The 27,568-nt window shown below is 36.1% G+C and overlaps 1 protein-coding gene across 1 annotated transcript in view; it reads right to left on the bottom strand.

Moving 5' to 3' along the window:
• The window catches only part of Cyyr1 (cysteine and tyrosine rich 1), a 117,642-nt gene that overhangs the window by 9,726 nt on the left and 80,348 nt on the right, over positions 1-27,568 (bottom strand). The window contains exon 3 of the mRNA XM_063252537.1: positions 5,658-5,815. Within this exon, the coding sequence (XP_063108607.1) occupies positions 5,658-5,815 (158 nt within the window). The remainder of the gene's footprint in view (positions 1-5,657; positions 5,816-27,568) is intronic.

Below are 27,568 nucleotides of genomic sequence, written 5' to 3'. Positions count from 1 at the left end.
CACTATTAGAAGACTTGTTTCTTATTTCACTGAGAAGATAAGCACAAGCTGAAGAGAAGATCCACCTACTCTGAACACCTCTGCAAAGCCCTGCACATGTGCCTAGGCATTGCCTTTAATCCCAGCTGAAACAGGACAATCTACTTCTGCTTTGCATTCTATTTTTCTTTCTATTCAAGAAACTTGACTTTGAATAATCTTCTCTGTCATCGGTATTTATCAGTTTTCTCCTTCATCAGTATAGTTACTACTGTAATACAAGAAACCATGGTTTGTAGTTCTCCATAGGAGAAAAAAAACCCTTTTTGATTTCATGTCCATTCTAATTCTCTTAACCCACTTTAGAGCAAAAAATATCAAAAATTTTGGATTTGCTAGCACTACTATATGATATAATAGACTCTCATAAATTATGCTTTTAGCATTAATTTTATAACTATCATTTATGTTATCAAAGTATCACTTTATGTTTGCATTCTCTGATTTACAATGAAAAAAAGGTTGTCTGGGTAAAGACTTGGCCATATTCATTACATACAGTTTGTTTCCCTCTAATATGAGTTCTCTTCAAGTTAACACTCATTTTATTACAAAGAACTTCTCCAGTGTGGATTTTTGGTGTATAAAGAAGGAACACAGAAGATGAAGCCTTACTTGATATTCACTACAAATATAGAATTTATTTATTAGGTGTTTTTAGTCTCTAAAAAGGTTCATCGCATGCTCAAAAGTCTCAGACTCAGTATGGTGATTAATAAGGTTGCTCTCATTTGTGAATTCAGGGGTGCAAATGCAATGCTGATTTCTTAATGAAATATTCCCAAAAGGTTTTAAAGACTACAGGTGGGTTGTTCCATAGAATGTGAAGGAAAATGAGATAACTAAGGTGGACACAAGAGATCCTAAGAACATGACCACAACCAGCACCTGCCAAACGTTAAACCACAGAATGTTTCAACAGACATAGGTCAGCAAATGAGGTCAGTTTACAGTCTTTGATACTTGATATCAGGAAGAATCCGAATCAGAATAGTGATCAGTTTAGGATTTCTGCTAGCTGATGAACTATCTCTGAAAACAACTTTTCTGAGAAAATTCCTGATAAGAAACCTTTCCTTCATTTGTCTTACAGCACACTGTTGGGGGTTACTTTTATTCAGTGTACCCAAATTTTGATTCTTTATTTCCTCAATAAATGTTACTTCCCCAGATCTCTGTGTAAAGTATTGTTTTGCAATTTCTCATATTATCTATGCAAAGCTTCCTGCTGTGAACTCCCAGAGCACTACATGCACAGCATTACTCATGTTACCCCAAGAGCGGTGCCCTTCAAGGTGTGTGATATCCATCTGGCTCTCTTCAGTGCTATTAATTTTGATCACCAGACCCAATGTTTGACTTCTCAGCTGTGAAGCTACTATTCTTTCTTTTTTCTCTAACTTTTTATCAATAAGAAATCTGGTAGGGACTTTAAGATCGGTAAATTTCTGTTCCTCAGTAACATTTCCCCCTTAGTGTTAGCATCTGTTGATGATTTTGATCCACGGCAAATGCCGATTTCCACCAGTTCTACAATGCCCTTCTATATTTATCTGTGGGCACTCTTCAGTTAGAAATAGCCTCCCCCCCGACTCCCGTTCACCCAGCAGACTCAGTGCTTCGAATCTCAGTTTTCTCGATGATATTGAAATACCTTGCTTTTCTTTTGTTGGCATTTGATTTTATATTTTTGCCAATCTTTTTGTTATGGTTTTACTATATTGCTTCCTTTTAAATGTGTAACAGCCAAACCTATGTTTTAAAAATGGGTCAATATGATCACTTTTCTTTGTTTACATTGAAATTCAGAAAAATAGTGGAAATGTACACCTTGACAAATAATTCTCATCTTCACATGGGGCATTTTAAAAATAATTGCAATGAAAGATGACACCTGCTCATTGTATCCACCCTGGCAGGAATGAAAGGCTTAATTTTAGAAGGTCATTGTGTAACAAAGGAGCAGATGTGACAGGAGAATAACATTCTCTCCACCCAACCGCAGAGCAATCACACCAGCTACAAGTTTCCACTGAGCACTCTCACCATGGAACAAAATGACCCTTAGCAAATTATGTTTTTCCATTTGTCTGCCTCTTAGGTAAGAGAGCTATATTACACAATAAGTCGAGCTGTTATGGTAATCATCACAGGATTAATTAATTAACATGAGTAAAAGTCTTTTGTATTTCTACACATGAATGATTTTGAAAATCAGTCAACACTATTATGATTCTTTGAGTAAAACTTAATGATTATCAGAAGGAAATGAGAAATAATATAGCACATTACGTTTTCAAAGACCCAGACTTTTTATAGTAAAAATGCTTCCAGCATAAGGTTCATGATGTTTCTTGTATTATTCAGTTTTCAGAACAATGAATTTCCTAAAAATGTAACATAATGCTACTGTGATCTGTCAGAAAAAAAATGCCATTATAAATTCTGAAAACATGTTTCTAGCACAAAATAGAAACTTCCAAACTAAAAAACAAACAAAAACTAAACCTCACATTAAAAGAGTGTTTTATTACTTAATTTTAGTCAAGATTTAGGCAAAATAAAAAAAGGAAATCTATCACAAAATAATTTTAAATGTCTTAAAATTAATCTCAAACTTTTTGGATCAAGCAAATCTATATTCAAAATGTTATCTAGTATTTCTTTCTATTTCTGGAGACTTTGCTCCAATCATTGTCTCTGACTCTTCTGTTCCCCTCTTGAATTATAGATTATCCAAAAGGAAAATAATGAGGATCTATAAAGAATGAAAAAAAAGTCTCATCTATTCTTTTCTTGTATCTCAGATCTCAACATCTTTATACCAGTCCCGATAGTATTCTTGAAAGCATTAGGAAACTCAGAATTGCAAATTGCTTTTGTAGGAAGTAAAATCTACATACCCCAAAGTGGAACTTAAAGCCAATTCCATAGGTATTGGTATAAGACTAAATTTGGTCTGTCATGAATTGTGTTTTTCATTCATTCAACTATGTTTGCTGAGAGCCAACTGTGTATGATACCTGTTCTTATGTGCTGCGGATAAATAGGTGAGTGAAATAATCCAAGATCTTTAATTCATAAAATTAATATTCTAGAAGAATAGAGCCCACTAATAAGAACCCACTAATTTATTGCAAAGAGCCAACATTGCAATTAAAGTTGTATACAAAGTTTTAGTTTTATAAAAGCAACTCATACATTTCAAGAAAAACACAATAACTTTCAATGATTCAAACACAAGAGCTTTCAATGATTCAAACAGCCCACTGCAGCATGAGTGCCACAGGATTGCCACTACTGCTCTGTAGTGACTTGAAAGACTAGAAGTACACAGGAAAAAGTAGCATAATGAGGACTTGGGTGCCATAAAGAGACACATCACAGTCTTCAGTCAGAAGATGACCTGTGACCAAAGGGTTAAATGAAGCAAAGGAGCCAGTCAATGCTTCAGGCAAAACCTTGAGATGGCAGTGTGACCTGTGTGTTCATAAAGAGCAAGGGACCAAAGTCTGATAGATGCCAAGTGTGAGAGAGAGAAGAGGGCCAATGGGGAAAGAGGTGCCAACTCATGCAGTACCGTGAAGGCCATGGTTAGAAAGAGTATCTGTTTCACTGGATAAAAATGAAGACCTTTAGGCATTGGATCTTCACAGTCTTCACAAAACTGTGAATACAGAAATGAAATGACATCTATTTTAGCAGATTGACTTGGGCCACTTGGTTGAGAACAGACCTAGGAGTTGAAAATAGATGCTTGTAAAGGAGATAGAATGTTAAGCAAATAAAGGACATAAGAGTTGATAGTGTGGCTCACACCACAAAAATGACTGCGATACTTCTCACTGTGATAAATCATCAGATATTGAATATATTTGAGAAATTTTCTTGGTAGACTGACTGTGAAGAAAGTGGAATCGAGAATTAATGCAATATTTTTGGTCTGAGCAACAGGAAGGCTAGAGATGCCATTAATGGAAGATGGTGAAGGTTTTGGGTAGAGGGAGATTATCAATACAGTTTTAATCCTCTTGCACCTTGCATATTCATTAGTTTAATCAAGTGAAGATTTCCCACATGTACTGGGATTAAACGAATGTGAAATTCAGAAAAAAGGTATGTAATGGAGATACATGTCTTTGGGAAATATTAGCACAGAAATGAAACTTACGACTGTGAAGCCAAATGCAACAGTTAATGTCTCACTTACTTTTCTTTTGTTGTTCAGATAAAATACTCAACACTCCAAATTAAGGAAGGAAAAATTTATTTAGTTCACAGTTCGTAGGGGTTTCAGTCTATATCAGATAACTCCAAATTAGGGTGGCATGGCAGAGTGGTAATAGTTTATGGCAGCGAAAGACAGCAAAAGCATGAGCAAAAAGTGGGGAGTGAGCTGCTTTTCTTTCCTTATATTGTATGTTGGCCACTTGCCCTCATGTGGGTGTAGCCCTTCTATAGTTTTTGGGCCCTCCTCTTGCACAGGCTCACAATGTTTACAGGTGAGGACCCTGACCCCCTGCTGAGTCTCGTAGTTAAACTTCTAAACTTCTCAAATTGACACAATGAACAACATCCTAGAGCAGTAAGGGCATGTTCTCTACAACCTAGGATGTTACCCTAGGTAACTGCTGAGTTATCTAGTAAAGCAGCTAAACTTCTCAAATGGACACAATGTATCAACCACCACAATTAAAGGAGTGTGGACCTAGTGGAAAAGAAGACCTAAGACTGGGTCCTGAGGCACCCAACATAAGGTACTGGTGAAGAGGAAGAATTGACTGAAGAGAACATAGAGAAATTATTATTCCTACATTCATGGGGAATGTGCTCCTTTCTGTTTAAGCAGTTAGGGAAAAAATCAGAGAAGGGAGGATTAAGAAATTGGTGCATAGGATAGATTGGCTGTAGAAGGTACCTGTTCCTTTTCCAAAGGTTTGAAAGAAAGGACAGGAGCATCAATGGGAAATTATTTTCTTAGGCATGTGTTAAAGTTAGAACTTGTTTGCCCTCTTATAGGTCAAATAATGTATCTACAATTAGAAAATACTACTGAAATCTCTAGCACAAAATATAGCATTTTGTTCACGTGACCACATGTGCTCAATATATTTATATGTGGAACTTTTAGCAAATTCTCAACAAATGCTTGTCAAATTACTAATATGTTTGCTCTGTTGAGAATTTTAAGATGTTCTTTTTGCAGAATGAAGGCATACAAAAACTTTTCTCAAGACATACATATATGCCTATTGAATTGGAAACTAGTTTATTGAGACATATAACATACTTTCTCTAAAATTACTTGTCAGAATTCACTGGCAGGCAGGCAGAGTGGGTATGAATTGACTCTTTGTCTTAATTCTGGCAGAATGGCAATTGTAGCTTATGAGACAACCAGTGAAAATATGAATATCCTTAAACACAAGATAAACTTTCTTATTTGGATTTAAGTAAGTCATCTCTATGCAGAGCTAGGCTTTGATATATATTTGCTTAGTAGTACTCTAGAAAATCAGAGATTATTTCAATGAGAGTCTTAATGTCTCCTCTCTCGAAGGAGCAGAGCGTAACTAACAAACCAGATTGTTCCTTCAGGAATAAGCAGTGTTGGTTACCAGGGTAGGAGGAGATGGCATTGATGTGAGCGGTCCGGATGACGCCCACTCGGGTCCCTCGGTTGTTCTTCATGCACATGCAGATGCAGATGGCGATGCCCGCAATGACTCCCATGATAAACACGATCCCGAACACAATGCCAGCAATTGCAGTGCCCCTAAAGAAAAAATCAAAGTGCGCTTTCAAAGAAAGTTCTGTAAGGATTCTTTAATTTTTCAACGATAACCCCATGACTATGGCAAGTGCTTCTCTATCAATGTTCATAGGGATAATCCTTTTAAAAATTTCTCAAGTCAGGCAAGCCAATAGTCTGTATTTTATCGGGGAAGAAACAGTTATAAAGCTTTAGGGAATCCATTTCCAACACCTCTCACCAATCAGTCACTCAGAGTTTTGTTATTAAAATTCATTTTTATACAAAGTAAAAATTTCCACTTATGTTCTCTAAAATAATCAATAAAAAATCTGCTGTGTACCTCAATAATGAAAAATTTATCTGTTGAGTATGGAGTATACATATTTAAGAAAACTTGCTAAATGACTAAATGTAAAAATTTAGTATTTTATTTTTGATTAAACATAACTTCATAGGATACTTTTAACAAAACAAAACGCCAAAACAAGCAATATATATTTCAGAATTATATATATATATAAAATCCACAAGACATCTATAATAAGTGTCTTCATTAAATTCAGAAATGATAGAAGCTAAACTTGTACCCATGCTAATGCCACAAAATCACAAATAGAAAAAAATGATGTGAGATAGTTAACATCATCATTATTTGTGAGTAACATGATTTGTTGACATTTGTATTTGTCCATTGCTTTGAAAAGGAATGAGAAAATCTTTATCAAAATGAAAATCTTGACCGAGGGTATTATTTCTGGCAAGAAGTATTACGAAAATAGAGCACATGTATTCACAAATAATATAGTGAGAGTGTTCATCAAAGTAATCCAGGGGAAATGATCATGACACAAGATTAATTTTAAGAATACTATAAATGGAGAAGTAGATATTAGTATGTACAAAAGAATTGCAATATGATAATTTTTGAATGGATATTGAATGGCTATTTTGTAAATATGGAATAATAAGGCAATTTTCTACTTTCTAATTTGTGTATTCCAAAAATGCATTTCTAGGGGCTGGGGATTTAGCTCAGCGGCATAAGCGCCTGCCTTGCAAGCAGGCAGTCGTGAGTTCGATTCCTGGTACCGATAAAAATGAAAAAGACAAAAAAAAAATGCATTTCCAATCATTTTCAACTCTTTCAGTTATTTTATATATTTTTAACTTGTTTTTCAATATTTTTATTAGTTATTTTATTTTAAATATTCTAATTATTTTATGTTGGCTTCTCATTTAGCATTGGGGAATGTAGGACTCTCAGACAAGCTTACTTTAAACTTATTCAAGGAATTTCGAGGAATTTTTATTTTTCCATATTATTATTGCAATTCTCTCTTCCAGAAAATTCCTAGAAATCTTTCACACAATAATCAGTAACTTTTTCATACTCAAGCACAATCAAGTTTCTGAACTCAAGGCCTGGTATTTCTTTCTTTTTCTTTTTTTTAATCGGTACCGGGGATTGAACTCACAGCCGCCTGCTTGCAAGGCAGGTGCTTATGCTGCTGAGCTAAATCCCCAGCCCCTTGTCCTGGTATTTCTTGATGAGCAGCCCTGTTTGCAGTAGCAGTGTCCTCAATGGCTTCTTTTTCTTCCTCTTCTTCCTCTTTTTCCTCTTCTTCTTCTTCTTCCTCTTCTTCTTCTTCTACTTCCTCTTCCTCTTCCTCCTTTTGGTACTGGGAATCAAACTCAGGACCTTGCGCTTGTCAGGCAGGTACTTACACCACTGAGCTGTATCTCCAGATCTTTGAATGTCTTCATAAAGGTGACTTTAAAGACAAGTAGTTTTTTGGACTTTACATGCCTATAAATAACTTCATCACTTGATTCCTAACTTGGCTATTGTGTTAATCAGCTTCCTGTTACTGTAACAAATACCTGAGGAAATTCAACTTTATAAGGAGAAAAGGTTATTTGGCTTGTGGTTTCAGAGACATCAGTTCATGAGAATTTAAATGTGTTGGCATTGGAGCTAGGACAAGGCTGTACTTCATAGTGTCATGCTCTGAGGAAGCAAAGTTAGAAGAGGAAAGGGGTGGGATTGTAATGGCCCCTTCAAGGGCATATCCTCAGTGATCTAACTTTTTTTACTATTCCCTACTGCTTAAAAGTTCTACCATTTTCCACTAGTATCACTCAAGGTGTCATCCCTTTAACACAGAGGCCTTTGGTACACTTATCCACACAATAACAGCTATATATGGAATTCGAAGATGAAAGACATCATTTGTCTTACAGAATATAGAAAAACTGTAGAGAAACCTCTTGGCATTATGATTACTTCGTGACACATCATTTTTCTCTTTTTGTTCTATCTAGAAGTTTTTGTTCTTTTCATTTTTTTATCCCTGGTATTCTAAAAGTTCACAAAGTAGCTATATTTATAAATATTTTATCAGATTAGGATTCCTTCTTACTTCCTGAAAAGAGTTATATTCTTCAGTTTCTGAAATTCATCCTTAGATTTGTAATTTTCTACCACTTATCATGTTTCTCTTTCTGGAAATCTAACCTAAAATAAATTTATAAGTTTCGTAAGTGCTTCTTCATTCTTAGCCTTTGTTCTTAAAACTAATTTCTGGGGAATTTCACTGCCTTGATGTTCCAAAGCTTTAGTGAACTTGTACAGTTCAGTGATCATATTTTAAAATTTCACTGCCTTATCCTGTACTGCACTCCACTCATGTTTAAAATACTGTCTTCATTTTCTTTTATGGTTGCAGTCTTTTTTTCTTACTTCTGAAGTACTATTTCAGAATAGTACTGAAACTCTCCACATTCTGCGTTTCCTGTGCTCTAAGCTCCCTGTTACTGATTGTTTATTTTGATCTCTTCCGTATTTGGTGTTTTCCTTAAATGTCTGGTGGTCACTGAGTCCCATTACTATGGCTTGGATGTGACTTAAGTGTGTCCTCTAAAGATGCGCCAGGTGAAGATGTTAAGGCGTGGTGTGGGATTTAGTGAGGTGGGACGTTGTGAGGACACTGGGCGTGTGCCCTTGGAGGGGATTTACATAGTCTTCATGGGACCCAGTTGCTTCCCGTTTTCTGTCTTGTTATGTGAGTGTGCCTCCTCACCTGTGCTCCTTTTTGATGCCCTGTGCCTGATGTAAGTCCCAAGGAGCCATGGGACTCCTTGGCCAAGTGATGCCATGCTGTTTGGACTTACAGACCCCAAATCATGAGCTACACAAACTTCTTTTCATTGTAAGTTAGGCAGCTACAGGCATTTTATTATAGGAAGAGGAACAGATGAATTCATCCTTCTCCTTAGAAAAGCCTTGAAGAGCTGTTTGAATGTTCACTGTGCAAGGCCAGGACTTGGTAGGTGATCTCCACAGGAGGGGATCACCGAGGTCACCGTTAATGTGTCGTTTTCTTGAGGTTGTTTATTTTTCTCCACAAAAGTATTCTTCAATTTCATATTCAGGTCACATGAGCCTGATAGCCTGTTGGGTGCAGGCACTCAACATACCATACCCCACCCGGGACTAAGGACCACGCCAGTTTCCGCAATGCGCTACGTCCCTCTTTAAATTAGCCAACCCGTGCGCACCTCGTGCTCCCTCTGTATTCGCCCCGGGCCGACTCTGTGGCAACTCCTGATTGGCCACAGCTGGATATAGTAGCCAGAGCCTGCGTCCCATTCCCGCCCTGCTTCCTCGTGGCAGCCTGTGATTGGTCACGGCCAAATATATAAACCAGAGCCTGTGTAAATAAAGCAGCAGTTAACTGTCGCCCACAAGAGCGTCTCCTGTCTCATTGGGGGGCTGTGCCGGTCAATAGCCAGTATCCCAAAGATCTAACTTTTGCTAGAAAGGATATGAATTTTCACAGAATCCTTACGTTTCTGCTCCCGAGACTCAGGCTTTTGCTGCACTTCCAGGTTGCAGTGTTTCAGGTTTAAAGCCCGATCTCTGAAGGAGTCCAGACACCTCCATTTCAGTTGAAGTTGGGGAACCTTGAGCAAGTTGTTCAGCCTCTCTGTGCTTCTCTGCCTCATTTATCTGATGACAGTCAGCTTGGTGCTTATCTGACTATCCTGCCAAATTTCTTGTGATAAGTCCTGGCTCATAGACTATTTTTTTAAAATGCCAGACAAATACATTGTAATTCTCAGTGTTCTATGAATATTCATCATACGCTTTTCTAGCATAGGCCTATAATCTCTCACCCCAAACTGTGGAGGTCAGACATGTCTCACACATCAGAGATTTTCATATTTTGGAAAACGAATAAAATACATCTGCAGCATATTGACTGATATTCCGAGAGCACGTGGGGCAGCATCCTGAGCACATTTACATTTCTGCTGGAAAAGAGGAAATATTAACAGCCATGGGTTACACCGAGACTAGAAAAAAGCCTCCAGTTCCTGTCTTTTCTTCCCACTAATTTACCCTTATCTGCAACTCTAAAATCCTCAAAGAACTCTGAAAAGTGAAAACAACAGATAAAGGATTGTGAATCCTTCTTGTGCTTTCCTGAAGACATTTCTCTCTAAGACATTTTCTTACTCACTTAAAAAAATACCATATGGAGAATTTCAATAAACTTTAAGGTATTTTCACAGGTCCATTTCACCTTATTTTTAAATTATAAACATAGAATGTGAGATGTTTACCTGTGGTACTATTAGTGATTAAAGTTTGGCAGAGTCTGCTCATTTAATAAATGCATCTTTTCAAGAAAGAAGATTTATCAAAAGAAATAATCTGAGGTGAAAATGGGAAGTTATCTGAAAATCTCTTTTGTATTATAATTTTCAGGTCCAAATGAGATTAGAGGACCTAGTTTATGTTCCAGAAATAATCAATGGCCCAATTATTTAGACACAGTTTTCAAAGTATGTGTTCCAGAAGTTGTTACGATATCAAATTGGAGCATATTTGTATTCATTAATTCCTTTTTTTTAAATGGAGGAAGTAGAAAACTAGTCACATTTTGTTTCCCTGATGGCAGCTCTTAAGGTTAACAGTGGAGTTGTAATTACTGTGTTAAATGAGAACTTTTAAGTAAATCATGATTTTGGTGCTGGTGATCCTTTGATACCTATAAACAATTTGAGACATCAAACACAAAATATATAGTTTTATTGAGTCTGTTATTAATTACAAAGTAACAAATGAACAATAATCTTCCTGCATACAGATAATTTCATTTCAGCAACTGTTGAGAAGAAGCTATTAATTTTAGATATCAAACATCATTAAAAATCTTTAAAAATTTTAGGGTATACCTAGATTCTAATTCATTTTATTTTCCTTTACAGATTGTCCTTTTGTTGTCACATCTATGAACGTATCAAAAAACCCTAGGTCTTGAAGATTTTTCTTTTGTTTCCTTCTAAAAGATTTATGTTGTACACTAAAAAAAAGAGCTTCATTATATTTGTATTATACCAAAATAGCTGTAATGTGACCCTAACTGTTCTGCATAGTTTTCGTTTTTCTTCTCCCTTCTCCCTCTGGGTGACCTAATTGATATGTTAACCATTGCTGCCCTCTACAAATAACAGATGTGGGGCTAAAATAAGGTAACAAAAGGTTGTTAATTGCTGCTAGACTCTCTGTTCTCTGCTGAGGAAAACAGGATCTTCCCCTTAGCCTATCTCCTGATCCAGCTCAAACCCCTTACTCTGTAAACAGTGATATATATATAAAGGCTGCAAGTATGGTGGGGGGTGGGGTGGGACACAGACACACACACAGCTTTTGCAATCTCCAACTGCACTGTGTCGCTAGGCCCAGGGTAAAATAAATCAGTGCTGCTTTCTTTTCTTTTTTTTTTTTTTTAATTTTTATTTAAGGAGAAAAGAAAAGAAAGAAAAAAAAAAACAGTGAAGGGGTACAAGTTATACAGATTTACAGAACAAAAAAATGCGCAGTAGGAAATCACTAGTTAATGGATTACATATTGTCATCTTAGAAATAATTGTTCAAGTCACAAAATTAAAACTTGTAGAGTGGACATTCCAACAATGATACTGCAAACAGTTCTGTTCAATGATCCAATAAAACTCTGTGATATCATTTTCTATCTTATACATTTAAATATACATGCAGTTATATAGTTTAGAGCACTTTCTTTTCCTCTCTTTTGTACAGTGACTATTACACATTTTGGGTTTCATTGCTCCCACGGTTCTTATTGCTTTTTTGGAAGAGAGTAAAACCAAATGTGACATAACAGAACAGAATCGGTCAAGTCAAAAGGGTGGACATAATAGATAATATAAAAACATAATACAAGGTGATCAACAATGGTTACCATAATGCCTCCCGCTATTTCTAATAGAATTGCCTATATCATTAGTTGTAATACAATTGAACAAAACCGTAAAGAATAAAACTGACAAAACCAAAACATTGGAGATATTGTAGGTCTTCAAAAGTAGATAAAAGTCAACGAGAATGGGCGTTATAATGAATCTCATTATCTTCTCAGCTGATGCCTAAACTTTCGAACCTGATACTATCCAGCAAAACAGAATAGAGGAACCTCAGTCAAAAACAAGATGGTGAGAGTAATACAGGGCTTCAAATCGAGATAATAGAAAGTCAAAGTGGGTTACTATATTATATCCTGCTATATTTTTCCCTTTAATTAAATGGATAAAAATAAAAAAGTAAATAATGCAGTGGAGATTGAGAAAAAAGAGGGCATAACAGCGAAACAGGGCAGATCAAAACATAACCATTTAAGCAGAATAGTGTTTCACCACCAGATAACCCTGACCCAAAAATAGTTACCATATTGACTCCCTCCCTGAAGTCCTTGAGTACAACTTCATATACTGTAGCATTAAGTATATCAAAACAATGTAAATCCATTTAAGAGAATGACAGCATTATAGAGTATTTAGAATCGACTAACAGAAAATGAACAATGGTCTCTGTATAATCTCCTTGTCTTTAAAAGGTTTTTTCTTATACTATCGTACATAACAAAATCCAATAAGATACAACCTGTTTAGACCATTGGAGACAGAAGAACAAAAGCTAGATGAGCCTTCAAAACAAGATGGGACTAAATCAGCATTACCTATTAAGATGTCATTTTCTCCAAAATAGCTGTTCCTATCATCCAATCTTCTCTGTCTCATTTCTGTTGAGTTCTTTTTCTGTCAGTAGCTGTCAGTTTGTCTTCTTCATTTTGTTCTCTGCTCCATTCGTTGTGGCCTCCCCGCCCCTATTTCTGGGTTCTTTGAATTTTTCTTTTTTTAGAATATCCTGCAATACTTTCTGTAGGGTTGAATTGGTGGTTGCAAATTCCCCCAGTTCCTCTTTATCCTGGAAGCACCTCGTTTTTCCATCAATTTCCAGGGACAGTTGTGCAGGATATCTCAATCTTGGCTGGAGATTATTATCTTTCAAAGCTTGAATTATTTCTCCCCATGCTCTTTGTGATTTGATGGTTTGTGAAGAGAAATCTGCTGTAATTCTGATGGGTATTCCCTTGTAAGTGATCTGTTTCTTGTCTCTTACAGCTTTTAATATTCTGTTCTTGTATTGAATTTCTGGAATTTTTATTATTATATGCCTGGGTGTTTCTCTGTTAGGGTTGTAGGTAGCTGGGGTCCTGTATGCCTCATACATTTGAGTATCTTTACCTTTTGCTAAATTAGGAAAATTCTCCTGGATTATTTCTGTGAGTAGCTTTTGTAGTTCACTTGTTTGTGTCCCTACTTCTTCTTTTATGTTCTTAATCCTTAAGTTATGGCTCCTCTTCTCATCTTCTTGTCTTTGTATTATTGCTGTGTGTTTCTTTGTTTTTTTTAAGAAGTTTTTCATTTCATTCTCCCATGTTTCAAGTCTGCCCTCCAATTCATATAGTCTGTCCTTAGTTTCTTTCAAGCTGTTATGCCAGTCTTGGGTAGACTTCTTAATTTCTTGATAGTCCCTTTGCACCTGCTTCACATACTCAATGCTTTCTCTGTTTTCTCCATCAAGCAATTCTCCCCTCTTTTTCTGTTCTTCCATTCCACCATCTGCTTTTTCCTGGGTGGTGCTTAGCATTTCTCTAACTATTCTGCATACTTCTAGCTTCAGGTCATTGATAACTTCATTTCTGAATTGGTCTATGAGACTCTCTAAATGGCGCTTAATGTATATTGGTGCATTGTTCAGTATTGCCTGATTCTCAGGATTGGGGGCCGAGGAGCCTTTTTTGTTGCTTCCCTTCCCCATATTTTCTGTTCCTTATAAAATGCAATCTTACACAGGAGGCCCGGCTTCCCTGCCTGTCAGCCACAGCCTGATCAAATTGCACTGGCTAGTTGTTCCCGCCCACCGCTGCGCCCCAGGGAGTTGCGGAGGAGGCAGCCTACGTGGGAGTCGGTCGCTCCTCCGGGCCACCGTCAGGCTCTGGGATCTGGGTTAGGCCAGCCTAGGGAGTCCGCCAGCAGCGTCACTCGGGCCAGGCACCTTTCACCAATCCCGTCCGAGAGGGGAATGTGCGGCTGCAGTCGCCACCGCGCCCTGCTCTTTCAGGACTGCCCTAGCCCAGAAAAACCTCCGCTGGAGTCAAACTGTGGTAGGGAGTCAGTTCCTCGCTCACCTCGCCACCAGTCAGCCTTCCTCCCTGTCCGTCACGTTTCCGACTCCCGTTCCCGAGCCTCTGCGTGTCTCTCCTTGCCGAGCCGCTGTGGAGGCAGCCAGCCGCTGGGCGGCGGGAAATCCAAACCGCGGTTTCCGATGGCGCGGGGTCGAGCCTCCACACCGAGATTTTTCTGTTCCTATTTTAGCGCCAGGACTATATTCCAAGTTGGATTCTCTCAGCCCAGTTCGTTCCTGAGTCAGCAGAGCATATCTCCACTGGTTCGTATCTCCTTAGTCCGCATCATTCCTGGCCTCTGAGCCGAGCCTTTAGAGAGCGTTCAGTAGTTGCTGTTGTCTGTCCGCCATGTTCTCCCAAAGTTCCAGTGCTGCTTTTTAAAATATGTTTTTGCCTCATTTTTTGAACTTGAGCTTGGCGGCTCGTTTGTGGATTACAAGAACTTATAGTTTTACATTTGGTATTTAAGCCTATGACCTATTTTGGTTTAAATTTTTTTTAACCAATGCACTTAAACCAGTACCAATTATTGCAAATTGTATCCTTTCTCCATTGCGTTTTTGCACATTTGTCCAAAATCTATCTGCTGTGCCTTTATGGGAATCTTTCTAGATTCTTAGTATTTTGTTGTTGTAGCATAAGATGTTTTATAAACACTGTTTAGATTCTGTTGGTGGGTGATGTTGTTCAGTGCCCTTGATGATTCTCTTACAAGTTGTTCTCTCAGTTACTGAGAGATGAATGTTTAAGTCTCAATTATAGTCGTGGATTTTTGTATTTCTCCTTTTAGTTCTTTTAGTCCAAACATGCTTAACATGTTTTGCAGGTCTATTGTTGACCTTGACTGGTGGATTTTGGAGTGAGCCTATAGTTTTTTTTTCTTCTGTGGTGTTTTGACTGGGTTATTGCCTATATGTTTTCCATCTTCTATGCTCACTCTTTCTGGCTCCTCTGGCCAGAGAGAGTGGGGTTTTATTGAGGCATTTATGGTCTGAGCCCCACCACGGGGTTTCCACATTAACAGCTTCTTAACTCAAAGCCTGGGATACTGAAGAAGCTCAGAGGACTCAAGGTTTTGTTAGTCTTCAGGACACGAGGAGGTTTCTAGCTGTTCTTTTTTCTCTTTTTTCAGAAGCTTCTTATAGGTTTGTTTTAGAGATTGTCAGAAAAATGCAATATTTTAATAAGCATTATTTAAAATTATAAAGTGAATTGTTTTTAAAGCACAAATAATATGCAAATACCTTCATAGATAAGATTCAAAAAGTGTCATTTTTAATACTGCTTAAATTTCTAGAGCAAAAGTAATATGCCACTCATCAATCACCTAACTACATCTAATGATGTCAGACATTTTCCTATGTGTATTGAAGTTTCTGTCTCTGTCTCTTGGTGTCTCTCTGTTCCCTGTCTCCCTCTCTGCCTCTCCATCTCCTGTTCCAGTGCTAGGGACTGAACCCAGGGTCTTGTGCATACTAGGCAAGCATCTATCATTCAAAAAATATTTAATAGATAAGCTGCTTCAATTAAATTTAAGCTATTACATGACTATCACCTATAAAACATCTTTTTCCATCTTTGTAATAGAAGTGGTGTCTTTTCTCAGAAATACTGTGAATTTTAAACACAAATAAAACCTGAAATGACATTTTCCTGGTAGAAGAAAGATAACTTCTTTTTGATGTTAATGATTTTTTACTTTAATCACTGACTTTATGAATTATTAAGCATAATTTGGGCAAATGTATATGGCATCAGAGTTGGTTGATGTCCATAGGAATAAATCCATCAAGATTTTTTCTGCAAAAGTCACTATACCTGCATACAAAAATCAAACGTGCATTGTTTACCTTCATGATGGAATTGTTGATAATGAAAAAGCTGGAACAATACTATGGATCGAAACTTTGGAACAAAATAAGGGTTTATACTTAAGACATTAATTGTATTTGTAGTATATATAATAAAATATGAAATTCTTTTGTAACAAGGCTCTAGATAATATATTTCATTCCATAACTGACTTTTCATATGTAAAAATCTTGATAATAATATATTTCATTCTATAAGTGGCTTTTAATTTACAAAAAAGATTCTAATAATGTACTGTTACAATAATATTTATAGTACACTTTTAAATTCAGCATTGCTATGTAGTAGTAGCTTTATATAGAGATCTTGACATAATTTACATTGATGATTAAGAAGAAAAATCCAGTATAATATTTCTTCTCTTACCTGACATGTCAATTTAAAATGCATTTTATAAAAATATCATAATGAAAAACTTATGAATATTCTATCTAATAATTTAACAACATCAGTCACATTGAAATAGGAAGATTTAAAAAGCACCCTAGAAAGAATAATATGCAAAAAGTGGCCAGAATTATAGAACATTCTTGTTAGGAGAAACTTTTTATATGGATATAAGAGATTTTAAGAAATATATAGCAAGAGAGAAAAGTTTTAAAACAGTGAGTTTTCTGAAAAAAATTAGTGCAATTTCAGGAATAAATTTTAAATGAATTCATTTCCTCTTACAATGTAAAAATCAATTATAAATGAAGCAAAAGCATTTTCATCTTTTTATTAAGGATAGGAATATTAAGAAATCTTATTTGTTTAAGATAATCTGTATGTGATGAATTAAAGCACTGAAAAAATTACATCACAACAACAGAGCTAAAAGAAGAAAGCACATATGAGAAGAATAAAACTTGGTTAAAGATTATTCAATTTATCCAGTAATCTGACTTACTATTTATTTTGGTAGTACATTGCAATATCATGATACTCTTTGAAAAAGCTTTTTGGCAATTTTTAAGGTTTATAATTTAGTAAAACTTGGACTTGTTTAACTTAAAAATAATTCATTTCTTTGCCTCTGGTGTTTTTGTAAAGTATTAGAGAATGCTAAAATAGAAAAAAACTTGGTGGCATATAGTTTGCAATCTTAAAAGTATTTAACAGGAAGCAGAAATACATCCTTTACTCTTGGGTAGGAAGTACCAATACAGTGAAAATGGTCATACTTTCAAAATTATTATACAGATTTAATGTAATTCTGATCAAAATTCCAACATCATATTGCACAGAATTAGAGAAAAACAATCCTAAAATTCATTTGGAACCATAAAAGACTTAGAATAACAAAGGTACTTTTCAGTAACAAAGGTAAGTCAGGGAGCATCACAATCCCTATCTTGAAATTACACTACAAAGCCACTGTGATAAGAACAGCATGGCAAAAAAAACAGACCAAAGGAAAAATGGAACAGATTACAAGATGCAGAAACAACTCCAGACACACTCAGCCACCTTATCTTTGACAAAGGTGTCAAATATATTCATTAGAAGAAAGATAGCCTCTTTTTTTTTTTTTTTTTTTTTTTGCAGTATCAAACTCATGACCTCATGCTTGCCAGGCAGGTGCTTATGCCACTGAGCTAAATCCCAGCCCCAGAAATATGACCTCTTTAATAAATGGTGCCGGACAATTTACAATAGCTAAATCTTGGAAACAATGCAAATGCCCATCAACCAAAGAATGGATACAAAAGATGTGGCTTCTAAAAAATACAATGGCATACTACATAGCCAAAAGAAGGATGAACTGGAGGCTTTTACAGGTAAATGGCTGCAACTCAAGACCATATTCATAAGTGAAATAAATCTGACCTGTAAGTGTAAACACTGTAATGTCTCACTAGTGTAAGAAACTGAATGAGCAAGTAAGATCCAAAGTATACAATAGATATTATAAGATGGGAAGAAACCAGTCAAAAGAAAAGACAAACTCTGATGGGGGAAAGGAGAATGAAAAAAGGGAAAAAGAAAAAATATTTATACATGAGATAGTTAAAATAGTTATGCAGTTAGTTTCTCTTTGTTCACTGACAGATTTGTGCTACTATCATTTGGACAAATTATCATAGCTTATATGTTGTAATCTGAGTAACTACTATAAAGATGACAATATGTAATGTATTAACTATTGTAACTGTCCTACTAACCTGTTTAGAATTTGCTTCATTGTTATTTTTATCTTCTCTTTTTAAAATAAAAAAGATGCTTGAAAAACTGGCTATGCATATGCCAAAGATTAAAATTGGACCCCTATCTTTCCCCATACCCTAAGCTAAATTCAAAATGAATCAAAGAATTAAACATTAAAACAGAAACATTAAATATACTGGAAGATAGAATTGGTAAGACTTTTGAAGACACTAGTGTAAGCAAGGACTTTATGAATAAAACCTTGATCACACAAGAAATAATTCAGAGAATCAACATCTGGGATCTCATCTTATTAAAATAGTTCTCTATAACTACATTTTTACTGGTAAAAAAACAAAAACAAAAACAGAAAATCAAAATTCAACTATTGATGGTTAACTAAGTACATGAAATAAATATTGGATATTTTAGACACTGTAAGGTAGTCTTGTTTTTCATATGATACATTTCTGGGAAGTAAATTGTAAGTAAAATGTTTTGTGGTAAAATAAGAGATAACTGGTATGGTTTTGTGTCTTTTTTTCTTCGTTTTCCCTCTACCCTGCTTTCTGGAGCTGCACCACGAGGAGAAGGCTATGACCTAGGAATAGAAGCGATGGAGGTGATGGAGTGTGAGCCCCTCGGAGTTAAACGCAGATGACATGTCAGCCCCCAGTTGCTTATCTTTGGATTTCGTTTATGTGACAGAGAAAGCAACTAGTTTTTAAAATTCAAAACCTATTGTTTTAGCACGAGTGTATGTGTGTGAGAGAGATGCTCCTCTACCTAATATTAGTGGGTACAACTACTTTGTCAAGATTATCAGACATCACTGGTATTGTAAACAATATGAAATAATACAGAAATAGCAGCTTTATGGAACACCTAGGGACTGTGAAACCCTGCAGAAAGTTTTCAGAAGAGAATAGCAGTAGCAAGAAAGCAAGGAGCTCTATTTGAATTCTATTAAATTGGGATCATTCATTTTATATCTTACACAGAATTAAATTTTATGACTCAATGAGGACCTTCAAAAAATCTCTACATTGCTTAGATGTCAAAGAAGTATACAAAATGAGAGTACAAATGACCCGGAATGGGTGGTGAATTGGCCGGTAACCTATACAACGATACTTTATCATTAGAATTCAATGCTTTGATCGGTGAGGAAAGTGAGAATGATTTAAGCCAAATAGGACCCTTTAAAGACCTGGTTGGCTTGCACTTATCTCCACGGTTTAAGTTTCCAGAGCCAGTGCCCAGCTCCTGATCTGTGCCAATATAGATGGAGTGACGATAAAGTCCTACGAGTAATAGTAAAATATCAATTAAACACTGTTTCTGATTAGTTAGGGAGAAGACAAGAGGATGGAAAACAAGGAGATAAAAAAGAATTATGAGGTGATATGTACATGTATCAACTCCCTGTGATAAATATAATCATGCACTGCAAACATAAACTAATGATAAATTTAAGTATTTTTGCTCAGATTCCTATTTTCTTAAACAAAATTCAAATATCAAAAATATTCATCATATGCATATATATATATATATATATTATTTTAAAGAGACTAAAACAGAACAGAACAAAGCAGGTCAGCACAAAAGAATGCAAACAACACAGGATTTCAAAGCATGACAACAGGACATCTACCTTGGCTACCACAATGTCTCCTGTTCTCCCACAATAATTATCCATTTTTTCACACACACTGAATTCAAACAAAACAAAACAATATAAGATGGATCAAAACAAAGTGCTACTGATCTTCAAAACCAGACAATAGGAAAATCAGCAATGGCTAATATAATGCCTATTGTTTTCTTCTAAATAGCTGTCCATAGCTTCACACATATTGAAATCAAATAATAGAAAACATACTAAAACAAATCAAAACAGAGACGAAAAGCAGTATTCGACTTCAAAACTGTTCACACCATTACACGTAATAAAATCAACTCTTGTAAATTCTTTAGGAGAAGTTCTAGGCACGCATAAGCCTATACATGTACATCTATCCCTTCTATACTAGAGGGAAAAACAAAACCAAACAAAGCAAAATACAAGGCACACAAAAAAACAACAGAAATGAGTAAATAAAAATAACAAAGAGCCCCAAACAATAACAATATAGGCTTTCAAAACAAAGTGATAGCAACATAACTAAGATTGTTATCTTGCATAGTTATCTTCAAAAGTTACTCAGATTACCAGATATAAACATGCAAAATTGATCTAATTCTATGAATGTTAACTGTTTTGCTCCAAGAACAAATAGAATTATATAATCATCTTAGCTACCTTAACGGATTATATATAAGTTTATATATTTTTTCTTTTCTCCTTTTCCCTGAGTGATTTTTTCCCCTTTGAGCAGTTTCTTGCCCAAAGTATATATATATATATTCCTCATCTATTGGAACGTGTTCTGTATGATCTTTATGTCTATGTATGATATTTGTGTTGTTACCAAAAGCCATTATTTGATGAGATATTCATACAATTTTGAGATAGTAGAGCAAACTTACTGTAGAGCAAAATCTAAATTCAATTTTCCTAGTTGCAGAAGTTTCTGAGATCTTTTCATATTCCTTTTCATTTTCTATGTGCAAATGATTCATTTGTTTATTTAACAGCAATATTGCAAAACTTGTATAGACCCACATGTAAGTAAGTTTTCCAGTTATGACTTTGCTCTTGTTTTTATTCATTCAACAAATGTTCGTGTTGTCTCTTTATTGTGCCAGATAGTTTACCAAGTCTAGACATGTGAAGATGAAAGAAAGTCCAGTTGAAGAGCTGAGAAGGAGAGGAAAGGGAAGGGAAGATCCCTCAGAGATTGGAAACTGGAGCTCTGAGATCTGGTGGCTAAGGAATGGAAGTGAATAGGAAGGAACCATTCAGAATGCCTTCTGTGAGGGTGATTTCCTCCCACTGTACACACAACGTGTGGGTGAAATATATGGAGAATGATCAAGTTACAAAATGATTTAATGCAGTGAAATACACATTGGCATCAATTTTCCTCAAAATAGTCCCTGACCTTTGAAAATACTCATTGTATCATTCTTGTTCTTGTCAATTTCTGAAGTAGTTGTTAAAGATCTCTTTCATGAGTATCTTTAGGAGATAAGATGAAAAGTATGGTGAATGCTCCTGCCGGGTGACATCCAACGCAAAATCATGCTCATAGAAACATCTGAGTATGTCCTCATCTACCTTATTCATAAGATGTGGCACGATGAGACATTGGGCTCTTCTTCTAGGTCAAAATGATTACGAAAGGGGAAGGTTTTGAAGAGACTGAGGACACTGAGGTAGCCATCATAGTGCGACAAAGACATTCACAAATGAGACTTCCAGGGATGCTTCAGAATGTGGTGAGAACAATGAGGTAAGTGTGCCTGAAGCCAGGGGGAAATTTTCAGAGGGAATGATAGTAATATGTCTTTTACTGTAACAATTTTTAAGTTTAAATATTCATGATATATTTCGATCACACCTTTTGCAGTCCGTAAAACTGAGCTGAAATGAAAGCGATATACACTCAGTCATCTAGATTAAAATAGATACAAACACTGCATGCAGATTTCCAGTTGCTAAACTTAAAAACTTTATTTATATTGCATCGCACAGTGCAGTCTTCTGAAGTAGCCTTTGCTGAAACTCCCACTGTGCTAATCACCTCAACTTGCTTATGCTAATTACTTTAGACGGTACTTTCTCCTTTTGTTTTCTGCATCTTTTTACCGTATTTTAAGTGGAAAACAAACAAATCGTAATCCAGTTTTTAAACAGATATTACAAAGATCTCTCCAAAAATTCTGAGACTTGATACTAAAAGTAAAAATGGTTTAAAAGACTGAATCTGATCATGAAAATTCAGAGCTAATCCTTTCTTTCCACTGACTCCAGCATGGTGAGTTTCAAGTACACACCCAATTTCAAATACTTTGACAAGTCAGAATGGCAGCTGCCTTTTGGGGCACAGAGTTTTAAAAGTTTAATAAGAACTTGGGCTGATGTTGGAAAACTTTCTAAGACAATTGCTGAAGCAGGTACCAGACCTTGATGACCCTGAAAATGAGTCCATGTGTTCATAGACCTAATATTTTCTTATGTGACTCTGTTGGCTGCTTGGCTATATATTAAAAGCTGACCTGCCCTTCCATTTAATTATGATCACTTCCTGGATGCCAGTAAGTCTTCATCTTCTGCCAGACAAGCCCACGAGTGATCACTGTCTGCTGAGATCTCCTGCTCTCACCCTGCTAATAATTTGTCTGATTCTGACGTTTATTATCCACATACAACTCTCATGAGCCAGAAGCTGCCCAGACTGACAGCTGCTGATGGATCACACCTCTCTGAAGGTCTTGCTCACAGTCTCTCCTGTGTCAGCCTGATATGATTGATCAGAGGTGTCACATTGTACTTTCCTCTTAGAATCTGGCTTCATTCTCATTAAAGTCATTCACAAGCAATCCATTCTTATCCTGGTTTCAATATCATTCTTTCTCACTGTGGATGGCTATTCTTACAGAGCTCCAAATAGATCATAAGTGTTGTGTCTTACCATTATCTACTGGAGAAAAACTAATTTCAATCTTGTTTAATTTCAAGATCTAGTCTCAGAGAAGCCATGTGACTAGCCAGCTAACGATGGGAACTAACTTCTATATCAACAAGGCCAACGCCAGAGACACCATGACAAGCCCACCTTGGGTTAGGTATCTGTTTTTAAGCTTGCCATTTGTAACCATTAAGTAAAGACGTGGGGATAGACATGAGGATGGTTCAACTACAGAGGCATAGGAGTGGCACACAAAAAGACATAGACGTCCCACACATTGCATGCTCTTTGGCTGGCATTATTATAATTCCAGGTCTGCATTTGAGTCTAAAGAATAATAAGCAAAGGAAAAATACAGATAATTCCCCCAAACTTTCAGATTCATTTGTACTTTAAGTAACCATACAAGTAGTACCACAAATTCAGAGAGGTAAATGTGCACAAGTTTGCAGGTGTGATATAATAAGAATTTGTATAGCTTTCTGTTCTGGAAGAGCTTTTCACCAAAAAAAATCTCAAATTGTAAAGAATCATAAATTATGAAAAGTGAAAACTTTTTTATATTCTTTGCCCTGTATATGATGTTGGAGATACATGCATGACAGAGATTGGATAACGCATGACAGAGATTGGGGAAGATAAATACATATTTGCATGTAGTTATATATTTTATTTTTTAAAATTTTAAGAGAATAAAACAAAAAATAGAGTAAAGTGAATTAAAAAACAGTATAAGTGAGGCAGGGTTTCAAAACAAGATAATAGGAAATCAACAATGGCTGCCATAATGCCTCTTGTTGTCTTCAAAATAGCTGACATACTGTTAGACACAGGAAAATCAGACAAAACAGAATATAATAGAATCAATAAAAACAAAACAATCAAAGTAATACAGGACTTCAAAACAAGATAATAGTAAATCCAAAATGCCTACCATCATATGACTTGAAATAGCTTCCCATGCCATCAGATACGACAAAATCAAACAACACAAAATAGAATAAAACCAAACAAAAAAAAGAACCCAATGAAAATGATGCAGGACTTTAAAATAAGATAATAGGGAATTAAGAATGGCTACCACCTTCAGAAGGAGATCCCCTATAGATGGTATACTGAGTACTGTTATTCTTTAAATCGATAATCAGATTACTGGCTTTAGTCCTGAAAAGTCAATGAAACACTAAATACTACAAGCACTAAGTTGGATTTTACTTCAATAGCTATCACCTCAGCCTGTGTTTCTCTAGAGCAGCCAGTCACTCATGGGGATGGCGGGGAGCCTCTTCTTGTCCTGAATATAGTTGTAATGTAAAGCAATAAGATAAATAGGGAGGATTACATGAGAACAAACGGAATGGCACCTAAAAAAGTGTGTTAGTGTGTGTGAAGGCATGTTTCAGCGTGTGGGTGAGTAGAGCCTGGGTGAATATGACTGAAAGGGTATATGTGTATGTGTGATGACTGAGGATGAATTCCTCAAGAAGGCAACCTATTTTAAATCTTAAATGAAGATTAGGAATTAATCAAAGAGAATTTAAGAGACTATAGTTGCAGCATGTTTCAGATCAAAAGAACAATATGTAAATGTGATAGGAATCCTAATACATCACGATAGAACTGTACAAAATCAAGAGTTGCTGAGGTACAAAAGAAGAAAGTTCAGAGTGTAATCAGAAGCTTTCAGGGAAGATTAGGAAGGTCTACAATGACACCTACAGAAATTGGGTATTTTACTGAGGTTCCTAAGAAGCAACCAGAAAGCTCCAGGCACAGATCAGAGAGTGGTATGGAAAGTGGATTTCATTGGTGCCAGACTATACCCTAGAAGTTTTACTAGAAGATCACTGTACTTTTCTAGGTGAAAAATGAGAAAGACAATTTGATGGTGGCAGCAGTACAGGGAAGATGGAGAGAAATTTTAAAACAATATAGAAATAAACTTTACTTATATTAAAGTCAGCAAGTTCAGATTTCTAAAAGACCATTATAACTGTATACTATCCTCAATCACTTTTTTATAGTCAGCTTTTACACATCCCTGTATGTAAAAGTCACTAGGTGTGGAAACAGCTTAATGTATTATGGATTAACGTTTTATTCCTGTAGGTGTGTGTAATTTTAGGATGAATTTAGATTCATCAAATCTATCAAATCTCTTATCTCTCCCAAAAAAGAAATCTCTAGAGAGGAAACACTCTTGAGTCCGTATAGGAAAGGAAGATAAAACTTAAGAAGGCTTCATGAGTAAGACAGCTTATAAAATGTATTTACTGTACTGTATGACATTCATCCAGTGTGTTATCCAAAGGTAAACATGATAAAAGGCATAGTCATGTTTAAAACTTTTAGGAGACTGAGCATTCATAGTTAGTGTTTGCTTTATTTGTAAAAATCACTAAACTCTGCAGTGTCCTCAGAAGTCAATGTCCTTACCCCTCAGTAAGATACAAATTAAAAGCAATAGTCTTTGAGTTATTCTTATATTGTTTCATAAAACCCAATCTTCTCATTTTGGTTTTTATATTTAAATATATACCTGGATTATATGATGCATGAGATTCCCTCTAGCTCTCCAGCACCACAGCTAATTAGCAGAAATTCTACCTTAATAATACCATTGCTGCAAGTCAACAAAAGAAAGCAAAGCAGAAGTGAAAATTTTAATGTAATGAACATGGAAAAATGATTAGAAGGGAGGTAAATTTCAGTGCAATGATTAATTCAGTCCAGTAAGGACAAAATTCTATGGATATTGACTAGATGTAATTTAAAATATATTTACCAACAAAATTCTACTATATCATCTGCAATTCTTGGAGGAAAGAAAATGTATCTTTTTAAAAAATAGTTCTTAGCTTATTTATTGTTAATAGAAATAACTGTCACATTTGTGGAGATGCAGTAGTCATCAAAGTACTAATAACTATTTTATGTAAATAATTGTCTTAGTTACTTTTCTCTCATTGCTGAGAAAAGTACTTGACACCCAAAATTAAGGAAGGAAAGGTTTGTTTAGCTCACTGTGTATGGAGGTTTCAGTTCTTAATCAGCTGGGCTCCAAAGCAGGGTGTCATGGCCTGGTGGGCAAACTTGAAGGCAGTGAAACACAGAAAAAGCAGCAAGAACAAAAAAGTAGGGGGAAGAACAAGCCTCTTTTTGTCCTTTATATTGTAAACAGATTACTGCCCTCTACTGAGGGTTTATGTAGCACTGTCACCATCACTGTGTCCTCTGGCAAAGGGTGAGGATGTTTACAAAGTGAGAACCATGGCTCCCTGATAGTTGCTTCACTAAACGTCTAAACTTGTCAAATTGACACAGTGTTTCAAACATTACAATCCACCCTTGTCAACTTGTCAAGCAGACACATTTCTTTAAAACAGTCTCCAGATATAAAGATGTGCTTATTCTTACTATTTTACAATGTTATAACACAAGTTTAAATATCCTTAAGAACTGTATTAAGTCTGTCAACATTATTATACTACATTAGAACTATAACATTTTGTCTCTGGACCCCCAAATTCTCATGTACATACATCCCTTTATGCAAAAAGCATTTAGTCCATCTGAAGAGTTGCCAAAATCCAAACAGTCTTAGCATTGCTAAAATATCCAAGTCCCAACTCCCCTCTGAGATTTAAGACAAAATCTTAGTTGCAAGTCCCTGAAATGCACAAATGAAAGCAAACACTTTTCCAAAATACAATGGCAGATAAGCATTTTCACTCCAAAAGTTACAAACAGGAGGATACAAAGGATTGGAACCAAAGCAATTACAAAGTACAATAGGGAAACATTAAGTCCCGGAGTTCCATATGCAGCATCTGAAGCAATCTGCGGCAAGATGTGAGCTCTAAAGGGCTCGAAAGACTCCGCTCCTATAGCGTTTCTGGTGGTTGCAGCACCCACAGCTTCTCTCTTAGGCCTGTTCTGCTCAACCTTGCAGTTTCCTTAGATGATACACATTCCTGGCTTTTCCAAACTTCTGGGTTCTCTGCCTGCACCTTTGGCTTCACCCTCACAGCCTAACCCTCACGATGCCCTTTCAGAAGCACACTACCCAGCCTCCAAGGCCTTCTGAAATCAGTGTGGAAATCTCCTTTACCCCATAACTACTGTATTCTGCATGCACCTAAAACTAGCACCACATGGATACTGGTAAGGTCTACTGCCAGCTGGAGCAGTAGCCAGGCTTTCCCTCACATGGCTGCAGGGGTTGAGTGCTTAGACCACTGGGTATTATGAGTCAAATTCTGAGTAGCAAATTCTCTAATTTTCTATCATTCTGGAACCTGGTGTGGCAACTGTTATTCTGGAACATGGTGTTCTGCAGTTTTCTCCTCAAAGCAGTCTTTCACTTTTGCAATTTTGAAGCTGCAAAGGGTGTAGGCTTGCTGTTTCTTGTCATGTCCTCAGGCCATCTTTTATATTCTGTTCCTTTTCAGCATTCGAGATCTCCTTGGCTCTATCTTTGTAGTTCACAGATTTATTGGAGCTTTTTTTTTCTGGCAAGACTTACATTTTAAGTCATCCTGCTGGGCTCTTTGCCCTTGATTCTTGATACAGATCTGGATGTTGCCATGCCATAACCCCATGTTCAACTGCCTTGAAATTTCTTCTTCTAGATTAATTGG

This window comes from Cavia porcellus, unplaced genomic scaffold (assembly GCF_034190915.1).
Source record: "Cavia porcellus strain 051 isolate PalLab524CR breed Dunkin Hartley unplaced genomic scaffold, mCavPor4.1 scaffold_7, whole genome shotgun sequence".
Taxonomy (NCBI): domain Eukaryota; kingdom Metazoa; phylum Chordata; class Mammalia; order Rodentia; family Caviidae; genus Cavia; species Cavia porcellus.
This window is presented reverse-complemented; position numbering and strand designations above follow the sequence as displayed.